This window comes from Ictalurus punctatus, chromosome 24 (assembly GCF_001660625.3).
Source record: "Ictalurus punctatus breed USDA103 chromosome 24, Coco_2.0, whole genome shotgun sequence".
Classification (NCBI taxonomy): domain Eukaryota; kingdom Metazoa; phylum Chordata; class Actinopteri; order Siluriformes; family Ictaluridae; genus Ictalurus; species Ictalurus punctatus.
This window is the reverse complement of record NC_030439.2, coordinates 2,363,569-2,374,767: the sequence shown is the minus strand read 5'-3', so window position 1 is coordinate 2,374,767 and position 11,199 is coordinate 2,363,569. Positions and strand designations below refer to the sequence as shown.

Sequence of the window (11,199 nt, the reverse complement as noted above, 5' to 3'; positions counted from 1 at the left end):
CACACACAAATTACTTTTATTTAAAACATTCCATTTTGTCCATTGTGGCATAGTATTACATCTCAAATTTACATTATTTATAAAAGTAGTTCAAATGAGAAAATCAATCAACAGTGGACACTGTAAAATAAACATCACACAAAACAATTCAATCGTTTTGCTCACTTTACGCCATTACTTCTGGAATTAAAAATTTGAATATGATATTTTACTCTGGCTGTCAGTTAGGATAAATCTTCTGTTCACAATATTTATATACTTGTCCATATGCATAAAATAAACAAAAACATTAACATAAAAAACCCCCACAACCTTTTACAATGCAAGAAGAAGCCAAAGGAGGTCAATACAAATGTCTTGAGACCAAACAATTGGACTAATTAAGGCCATAGTGGAACAGTCATGTGGTTGACAACTGTAAAATAATTGCATAACCAGCATTACAATTGCATAACAAGTTGTGTTGTCTGATCACCATAGTAATTAAAGACCCTTTAACACCAGAATCTTAACACAGAATGGCCTGCGTCAACACCCTCATATTTCCACTAATGTCATGTCTGTTAAAGTGTCATTTATATTTTAATGATGAATACCAACTGTACTAGACTTTCCAGGACTTTGAAGGGGGAACCCTGCTGTGTGTCCTTTTCTTTTAAAATACCTCTATACATGCCCAGTGCTTTTGCTACACCTTTTAGCAAATAATCCTTAGTCCATTATATTGTAATTCTGTATATCGTCACTTCTTGTTTAAATAATTAAAAAGGGAACATTCAGTAGTCCTAGACCAAGTAGCCCTTCAGGACGGACACATACGAAATCAAAATGGTCTCAAGGTTTTTTATCCTTCTTCCGCTTTGTTGTTTTGGCCCTTGTTGTGGTCATTCTCACAGTATTTGTTCGAGGTCGGACCACTACGCGTCCATTCGTGCCACAGCAGAGTGTGTATTGCTCTGGGCTTAGCGACTGTCCGTGTTCATCCCTCAGCTGCCTCAGCACAACATGAGAAAGTGTCTTGAAACACTCGGCTGTAGCTGACAGAGCCTTGGTGGTGCATGTTCTCTCACGCAGAAGGGCATCGCGCTGAGCAACAAGTCCCTCCACCTCAGCCTGCAGGCCCAAGATGGCATGCATCTTCCTTTTTCTGCAGTTTTGTGCAGCTAATTTGTTTTTTCCACGTCTGCGCACGTCCCGCAGGAGTGTCACCGCTGATGTGGATAGGCTCCGTTCTTCAAGAAGCTCCAGGAAGTCTTCCACTGGCATGTTAACAATTTCAGGGGCAGAAAATGGAAGACCAAGAGCCTGCAGACGCCGTTCATCCCGGCTTGGCTCCCCCAGTCCAGTTTCATCCTCACTCATTACTTCCTGTTTTATATCTTTAGGAGATCGGGTCCAGCTTTGTGGGTCATGGTCTTCAGGCGACTGGGCCGAGTAGTTGTGATCATGCCAAATGTGCTTGTTAAGGCTTATTTGTGGCCAATCATAGCATGATGGCGCACAAGCTCCACCATTACTTGAAAGGGACTCTACTTCACTGCTGTACCCCATGGCTCCACCCTCGCAAAACGAATCTGAAGATGATGTAGAGCCTGAGGCAGGGCTTCTGGAATTGGTCTCCAGTGACAGGCCAGAGTCAGAGTCCAAGCCCTCTAGCCATGAAGCATCTAAGCTTCCATCCATTCCACTTAGTACCGGTCCCTCCACACTAGCCAGGCCCTCCAGACCCAACAAATTTATCTGCTCAAACACAGCCTCATCCAAATAGCCACCCACCCTGGAGTGGGAGGTTCCATGAGAGCTGTTCCCTAATGAGGAGAAAGGAGGCAAAGCCAGAGTACCAAAATCTGTTCTAGGTGCGTCTCTGTTAGAGGAGTTAATAGCTTCTAAGTTGAAGAGAGAAGGTGTTTGGCCTGGTGTGGCATGTGCTCCACCTCCAGGTGGGTGTGGTCTGTAATCCCCACCACTGCTAACCATGGCATCTTGAAGGCTGGCATTGTAGCTGATGGGGTCCATGTAAGGCACCTGCTGTGCGATCAACGTCTCAAAATCCTGGGGAGGGGAAGGGGGTATCAGAACAATAGCCAGCATAATAAATTGCATAATAAATAAAAGTTAAACGACTCACATGATACTGCAAACCCAAGTACAATCAAAATAGGGAACCCTGACTATGAAGACTTATATGGCTTATTAGATTAACTCTGACATCCGCTATATAAATTTGCTATACCCAAAAAAACCAAAAAAACAAAACAAAACCCACCACCACACTCGGTGACAGTTTTTTTGCTATTTTGGTCTCATCCAGCCACAAAACATTCTCAATTAGCCTTCTGGCTTGTCCATGTGATATGTGGCAACTGCAGACGGGCAGCAATGTTCTTTTTGAAGAGCAGTGGCTTTCTGATTGCAACCCTGCAATGCACACTAGAGTTGTTCAATGTTCTCCTGACTCATGAACATTCCCCAACGTGAGATGGGCCTTTAGTTGATTAGAGGTTACTCAGAAGTTAGTAAAAACGGTCCAGTTGTACACAATCTGTCTGACTGTGGATTGGTGGAGTCCACCCTCATTAGAGAGCTCTTTGTCTACAGTTAGGACTTGTGTGATAATCTGATGATGTTTTGGGTTATATTTTTGCAGATATTTAGAAAATCTAAAAGGTTTCACAAACTTTCAATAATCGAATTAAGACAGGTGGAGTGCTCCTGTTTTAGTCGCATTATGGACGTGTAGTAGTGACATGTAAACACCTTAATCACATTATGAACGTCGTGTGGGAGTTTTCACCGCATTTTGCGACAGGACACGATCACACGGCCGTTTTACGGCGAACGAGAGTTTGGCTGTGTCCCAAATCACATACTTTCCTACTATAGGCCTGTAGTGGGGAAAAATACATGCATCTCGGCTACTATATAGACGGTAAGTACGCGGTTTGGGACACACCCACCACTTCAAGCAGTTGTCCATCAGCACGTATAGCATGACAAATAATTAACTGCACTTAAAGCGTTCGTAAAAAAATTAAATAAAAACACCCAAAACTGTGTACGAACTGTGTACCTACGAAGACGAACTGTATGTTGATACGTGAAATTCTGGAGGGACGTCGGACGGCGTGGCGCGGTGACGTAATGACGCGGGCTGTTAATCTAATCATGTTCTATAACATGTTAAACGGGAGCATGACAGGAGTATTCTAAAAGCGACCCATGTAAACACCTTAATCACATTATTATCTTAATCAGATTAAGGACAATAATTAGATTACCGCTGTCCATGTAAACATAGTCAGTGTGAGAGCTTGTTGAGTGCATGCTGTTATATATATTTTTAGTAACTGACGGAAATGTTTGTTCTGCTCAAAAACACAGATTAAGCATTACTATGGGTATTTTAATGTCACCTTAACTGTACACTTTTATGATTGGACATCTTTTGACTTCTCTTTGCATGTCCAGTTCCAACAGTGCTGAGTGTGCATACATATTTTTACACCTACAAAAAGGTTTCACCAATAACAAAAACACACTTAAAAAAAAAAAAAAAAAAAAAAACACTGAAAATCATATCAATGATTAAAATGGACACTTCTTTCTACAGACCATATGAAGAGAGCCATCTGTTAAAATATCAGGTTTCAGAGATTAATTTGCATTATTTTCTAACATTCTAACAGAAACGGCTTTGTATGCTGCATGGGCATGATAGGACCTAGCACTGGTTTTCTGACCTGCCGTGGGTCGACATGCATGCGTGCAAACTGTTGGATTCATTTTGATGAGTACATGTCATACCTTACATGATTTTGTGAATCCATATGCACGTTTCCAAAATACAGTCACACTTCTAGTTTTGCGCCATCATCGTTTGCATGCGATGGGCGAACAATTTCAAATATTAAAAATCTATCTGATAACTTTTGTGCAACTTTGAAGTTGACCCGAGCCAAAAGTGGTGAAGATTGGACAAAAAATTTCAGGAAATTCCAAATGGTGCGCAATACACAACAGTGGGTATAAAATCACGTGACCTTAGCGTCCAAGTACTCTGCATAGACAGAAAATATATATTTTTTATATTATATTATATTAACATATATATTATATTATATTATATTATATTATATTATATTATATAAATGCTGATTTGACATGATTCTAAACTAGACACTTCCAAGGCAGCTTCTCTTGTAACGTGCATTTGCATGACAAACAGTTCTGATTATCAAAAAACTTTTAACTTCTGTAGATTTATCTGAAGATCGTCGGAGCCAAATTTGGTGAAGACAAAATTGTGGGCTGTGAAAATTTTAATTGTTTAAAGTGAAAAATAATAAATAAAATATTACACGAGATGGTCTGTTGAACTTGGCATGAACCAAGCATTTCGCTGGAATTGCATTCCTATTTCTCTTCTACTGTGTCGTGAACTGAACGTGGGATACTAATACACCTTTGTAGAATTTGGCTACACAGCATATTTTTAAAAAGGAGTTTTAACTGAGTGAGCCCAGGCCCAACAACTAAATGATTAACAATATCCCAGGTGGTGGACTGAGCTAATGAACTGTTTTAGTATTGTGTCTGCTCACTTAGAGTTATAGTGTAAAAAAAAAAAGAAAAAAAAAAGTAGCTTTTCATACTATTACCTTCTACCTTGTGTTTACCAAAACACTACAATGAGAGAAGACTATTCTTTCCATCGTTCAAGGGACAAAATACTCACATTTAAATCTGACAAGAAGTCTGGCCATTGAGAGTGGACTTCAACACCAGAACGAGGAGGAAGTAGACCAATGCTACTTAACAGAACCTTTCAAACAGAATATCACACCGTTATTATAATAGTTCATAGGCTGACCACACAGACAGTAAACATAACAGGATAATAATAATAATAATAATAATAATAATAATAATAATAATAATAACAATAATGTTAGCCTGCCTCTTGTTCCTGTGGTGAGCTTTGAAAGAGTTGAGTTGGTGAATCACGACTGACTCCTTCCTCACAGTCTTTCACAATTTCCTGTTCTGCTTGTGTTAAAATGGCCTCCTGGAAATACAGAAAGAATTTATATAACTATTAAAATCAAACAGCATTAAGAAAATAAATATAGCGATCATGTGGGGCACAAGAAAAACTAAGTACATCATGTGCCATACATGTTAGGTAGAAAGTGAGCATGTGCGACACAACATAGGAAATGCAACAACATTCCTGTAGATGAGAGGCTGCACAGGAGGATCACTTTTTCCTTACATTTGAAAAAAAATGGTTATTGTTCTTGTCAGCTCAGGTCCATGCAGTGTAAAGGAATAAAGGAGAAAACTGGCTTGTAGAACAATTTCACTGGCAAGTCAATATCATTTTCTTTAAAAAATGCATGACAAATTAAAAAAAAACAAGTCATCAACCAGTGTCTGGCTCTTGAAATAGCAGTTTCAGCTTTTTCGGAAAAATTCAACACACTGGATATAACCTGGGATGTGTATCATCTTTACAGTCCGTCAGTAACTCTGTGTGTGTGTGTGTCTGTGTGTGTTAGAGCTGCAACAACTTATCGATGAAATCGATAATAATCGATTATGAAAATCGTTGTAACGAATCTCATTATGGTTTAATTGGTCTGCGTGCGGCACGGGGCACGTTTACTCATTAAGTTACTTCTGTTCAGAAAACACGCTTCGGAGAGTAAACATTAAAGCTTTATCCCAAATGAACTACTGTACACTTACACTATGCACTACCGTCTAGTGTGTGGATTTTAGAAAGGTAATATCATCTCAAATAGAACACTAGCGTTTTTTTTACTAACCGGAAGTATAAGCCACGATGGCGCACGATGTCATACCCACGCTAGCATTAGCAAACAATGACTTTCTTCAGTTTACTTTGTCAGGGTTACCTCTTATTCCCGACATGACCTCAGTCACCATCCGGAGGCGAAAGTGTCACGTGACTGAGAAAGAAAGTGTGCGACCTCCAAGTCCTCTAAGACAGTGAGCGTTTTAAACACCGTGGAAATCAATCTGATGAACGAGCACAAACTTACGTTTATGTCCAAAATGCTCCACTGTGTGTAAGGGGCGGGGAAACTGGTGCAAGCTGATTAAAAGGTTTAGTTTAATTGAAGTTTATTGTCATTATATGGTGTATTTGCACACTTGCAGTGTACAAACTTCTTTTCTGTTTTGGACAAACAGTTGTGTAAAGTTTTAGTCTGAATTTATATTTGTAACACTCAGTTTGTGAATTTTATTCTTTAAAAAAAAGAAAGAAAGAAAGAAAGAAAAGAAAAAAAAAGGTACTGAAAGCTTGCCCCGCCCCATCCGATTAATCAGAAAAAAAATAATCAGCCAACTAATCGATTATGAAAATAATCATTAGTTGTAGCCCTAGTGTGTGGTTTGAACAGACAACTGCTTTAAAATATGACTGATCAGGAACAGAGGTCATGACTATATGAAAAAAAAGAAGGATATAAATGTCAAGTTCTTATAAGTATTGTGAAATTAAACCATCTAATATTTTATCATTAACAAGTGTGCAGTTGTACAGCTGCGATCTGGACAACATTAGAAGTTGTTCAGGCCTCCAGGCCACTAAAGTGAAAGTGATCTGCCCAATAATACCTGTTAGGACATTTTGGCTTCATCGATCAAGAATAAACTAAAAAATTCAGTGACTGAGATCAGTCTAGCCTCGACCTAACCAAAGCATGCACTCTTATCTATGTGTTCCCCCCCAGTGTCCTACACACACACCCCCCCGGCAGTGTCCTACACAGTCCCCCACCCAAGTGTCCTACACATCCCACCCAGTGTCCTACACATCTCCCCCCCAGGTGTCCTACACCACCCCCCATGTCCTACACATCCCACCCAGTGTCCTACACATTCCCCCCCAGTGTCCTACACGGTTCCCCAATGTCCTACACATCCCCCCTAGTGTCCTACACGGTTCCCCAATGCCCTACACATCCCACCAGTGTCCTACACATTCCCCCCCCAGTGTCCTACACGGTTCCCCAATGTCCTACACATCCCCCCCAGTGTCCTACATGGTCCCCCACCCAAGTGTCCTACACATCCCACCCAGTGTCCTACACATCCCCCCAGTGTCCTACACGGTTCCCCAATGTCCTACACATCCCCCCAGTGTCCTACACATCCCCCCCAGTGTCCTACACAGTTCCCCAATGTCCTACACATCCCCCCCAGTGTCCTACACATCCCCCCCAGTGTCCTACACGGTTCCCCAATGTCCTACACATCCCACCCAGTGTCCTACACATTCCCCCCCCAGTGTCCTACACGGTTCCCCAATGTCCTACACATCCCCCCTAGTGTCCTACACGGTTCCCCAATGTCCTACACATCCCCCCAGTGTCCTACACGGCCCCCCCCCCCCAGTGTCCTACACGGTTTCCCCCCAGTGTCCTACACATCCCCCCCAGTGTCCTACACGGTTCCCCAATGTCCTACACATCCCACCCAGTGTCCTACACATCCCCCCCCAGTGTCCTAGACGGTTCCCCAATGTCCTACACATCCCCCCAGTGTCCTACACATCCCCCCCCAGTGTCCTAGACGGTTCCCCAATGTCCTACACATCCCCCCAGTGTCCTACACGGTCCCCCCCCCCCCCAGTGTCCTACACGGTTTCCCCCCAGTGTCCTACACATCCCCCCCAGTGTCCTACACGGTTCCCCAATGTCCTACACATCCCACCCAGTGTCCTACACACCCCCCCCCCAGTGTCCTAGACGGTTCCCCAATGTCCTACACATCCCCCCAGTGTCCTACACGGTTTCCCCCCAGTGTCCTACACATCCCCCCCAGTGTCCTACACGGTTTCCCAGTGTCCTACTGCCCCCCCCCGTGTCCTACACGGTTTCCCAGTGTCCTACTGCCCCCCCGTGTCCTACACGGTTTCCCAGTGTCCTACTGCCCCCCCCCGTGTCCTACACGGTTTCCCAGTGTCCTACTGCCCCCCCCCCGTGTCCTACACGGTTTCCCAGTGTCCTACTGCCCCCCCCCCCCGTGTCCTACACGGTTTCCCAGTGTCCTACTGCCCCCCAGTGTCCTACACGGTTTCCCAGTGTCCTACTGCCCCCCCCCCCCGTGTCCTACACGGTTTCCCAGTGTCCTACTGCCCCCCCCCCGTGTCCTACACGGTTTCCCAGTGTCCTACTGCCCCCCCCCCGTGTCCTACACGGTTTCCCAGTGTCCTACTGCCCCCCCCCCCGTGTCCTACACGGTTTCCCAGTGTCCTACTGCCCCCCCCCCCGTGTCCTACACGGTTTCCCAGTGTCCTACTGCCCCCCCCCCCCGTGTCCTACACGGTTTCCCAGTGTCCTACTGCCCCCCCTGTGTCCTACACGGTTTCCCAGTGTCCTACTGCCCCCCCCCCAGTGTCCTACACGGTTTCCCAGTGTCCTACTGCCCCCCAGTGTCCTACACGGTTTCCCAGTGTCCTACTGCCCCCCCCGTGTCCTACACGGTTTCCCAGTGTCCTACTACCCCCCCCCCCCCCGTGTCCTACACGGTTTCCCAGTGTCCTACTGCCCCCCCCGTGTCCTACACGGTTTCCCAGTGTCCTACTGCCCCCCCCCGTGTCCTACACGGTTTCCCAGTGTCCTACTGCCCCCCCCCGTGTCCTACACGGTTTCCCAGTGTCCTACTGCCCCCCCGTGTCCTACACGGTTTCCCAGTGTCCTACTGCCCCCCCCCGTGTCCTACACGGTTTCCCAGTGTCCTACTGCCCCCCCCGTGTCCTACACGGTTTCCCAGTGTCCTACTGTGTCCCCCCCCCCCCCCCCCGTGTCCTACACGGTTTCCCAGTGTCCTACTGTCCCCCCCCCCCCCAGTGTCCTACACGTACCAGAGATGCTCCGTTTCGTCACCATTACAAGTTTTACTACAGGAGAGCTAGCTGTGCTGCTATCTTGCCTTCCATTTAATCTAAAGTTGTTCAGCAAGGTTTGTCTAATTCGCTCTTGGGAAAGTTCAGAGGCGAACAACTCACGGGATGGTTGTCGGATTCATTCCCACGGGTTTCATCACTCGTGTCCTCATCGCCCGCATACCCGCTATTGTCCTGCGCTTCCTCCGGTCCCACGCCGTTAGGCACCAGGTGCACGAGCCACGTACTGAGTCGCGTAGGGAAACTAACCGGCGAGCCGAGCGCGCGCACTTCATTCAGCAGCCTCCGACTCGTAAAGTAATCTTCTAATTCGGGGCATTTGGTGTGCACGTGACGACCGGCCGCGATTTCCCGGTAATGGTTAAACGGGGTCTGTACGAAAGCAGAGCTCGGCCCTCCTTCTATCTCTATTAACGGCGAGTTGAACGGGCTGTTCAAATAGGAATCAATGTCCACCCGAACACCTATCAAACTAAACAGGATGGTGAGATGAATCAGACCGTCCGTGAAACATTTCTTCGTGCGCTGCATGTTTTCAAAGCCTCCACGAACACCACTCTTCAAACAAAAGAAAAACGGCTGCCCAAACAAAAGAACACGCGCTGCCTCGTCTCAGACAAAGGGAACAGCCCAGACCGGCGAAAATGTTTCCTAGCTAGCGAACACATTACCCCCGGCTTCTGCTAACTTCCTGATCGGACTCATCTCACCGGCGACGGACCTGACCGCAACACACACCGGGCGAAGCCTAACACTGTCACACGGCATGCTCATATAACGCGACTCACATTTCCCCTACAATCTTACACGAAAGACCACAAAAACTACAACGAGGAGAAATATTTATTTGTATAATGACCATGAGCTCGCTTACAACGCTATAGCAACAAGCTCTGATTGGACGATTTACCTCAGCTGTCATTTTCTACAGCCAATCATATGGGTTTCTATTGTAACGTTTCCTGTTTTTTGGGTGTTTTTTTTTTTTTTTTTTTTTTTTTACTAATAATTGAAAATAATTTTCTAGAAGGTATTCAGAAGCCTAGAGCTTGGAGACGGTCCTTAGAGATCTTTATGAAAATCTAAAACAATATAGGAAAAATTCGAAGCAGCTCCTTAGAAGCATTTAAAACGCTACTTGTGAACAATTCTGATGTCACTTCCGGACACTCTCTCAGCAGTTTGACTTAGTAACGTGGTTCAGTTATATTGTACTCAGGAATCAGGTGACACAGCTTTAACTGGTGTAATCAGTTAGCGAGGACCTGTTTGTGACTATTGGTTAGATCAGGGGTGTCCAATCTTATCCGGAAAGGGCCTGTGTGGGTGCAGGTTTTCATTCCAGCCAAGCAGGAGACACACCTGATTCCACCTGTTTAATCAGTTGATCTTGGCTTTCAATAGATTCAGGTGTGGCTTCTGCTTGGTTGGAATGAAAACCTGCACCCACACCGGCCCTTTCCGGATAAGATTGCCCACCCATGTTCTACACAGTGATGCCAAGGGCAGACCAATGGTGTGTTCATATATATTTCAATACTTATAGAAAATATTTATGAAGTGTAATCAATATGTGTAACCAACATTTAGATATGTTAATGAAGTGTATTCAATATGTATAACCAACATTTAGAATTATTACTTAAGCATAATCGAATAATCAATATTAGTTAAAAAGCATAATCTATATGTATAATCAATAGTTAGAAGCATAATAGAAATCCATAGAACAGTGTTTGATCAAGTTATATTCTGAGTATGTATTGAATCAGATGAATTCTCTGTCTTACTGCACAATAATACAATAATTGTTCTTTCTGTACCAGCCTGTATCTTCCTCCACAGAAGCAGATAATTTGAGGCCCGATAACAATTCACGAGTAAGGCCTAAAAGGGAGTGTGGATCAAGGTCAGGACACACAAGCCTGTGTGAAACCTTTTTTTAAAAAAAAAAGAAAAAAGAAGAAGAAACCATGACCTCATGAAATCGTTTCGAGGAAGAAAAAAAATAAAAATAACTGCGCATGCTCCACAAATGTAATCTAACATATAGACCTGAATATTTAATTGTGGCAAAGAAGATTGGTCTGTTTTTAATGAGGAAAGGCAAAACCCCGCCTAAGATGGATACACTGTGGAGGAAGGTATATAAAGTGCTGTGTGTGTTTGCATAATTTAGACTTTCTGCAGACTGTCACACTTTATTGTTTCAATAAAGTTTATTTACTTTTTGACATCTACTAAACTCTCTGTTGCTGAAG

At 44.2% G+C, this 11,199-nt stretch overlaps 1 protein-coding gene across 1 annotated transcript; it reads right to left on the bottom strand.

The window, feature by feature from the left end:
* On the bottom strand, positions 1-9,828 carry nfe2l3 (nfe2 like bZIP transcription factor 3). The gene is made up of 4 exons (XM_017455233.3): positions 9,041-9,828; positions 4,958-5,065; positions 4,736-4,822; positions 1-2,052 (listed from the first exon to the last, which is right to left on the bottom strand). The coding sequence occupies exons 1-4, from the start codon at positions 9,467-9,469 to the stop codon at positions 835-837; spliced, it is 1,842 nt and encodes a 613-aa protein (XP_017310722.2). The 5' UTR covers positions 9,470-9,828; the 3' UTR covers positions 1-834.
* Between the last annotated feature and the right edge of the window lie 1,371 nt (positions 9,829-11,199).

Bases quoted from the DNA above. Each gene is read 5' to 3' on its own strand.
- nfe2l3 (XM_017455233.3), bottom strand. From the start codon at position 9,469: ATGCAGCGCACGAAGAAATGTTTCACGGACGGTCTGATTCATCTCACC. The intron at 5,066-9,040 runs GTGAGTTGTTCG...CTGTATTTCCAG, and splicing joins ATGAATCCGACAACCATCCC to GAGGCCATTTTAACACAAGC. The intron at 4,823-4,957 runs GCAGGCTAACAT...TCTGTTTGAAAG, and splicing joins GCTCACCACAGGAACAAGAG to GTTCTGTTAAGTAGCATTGG.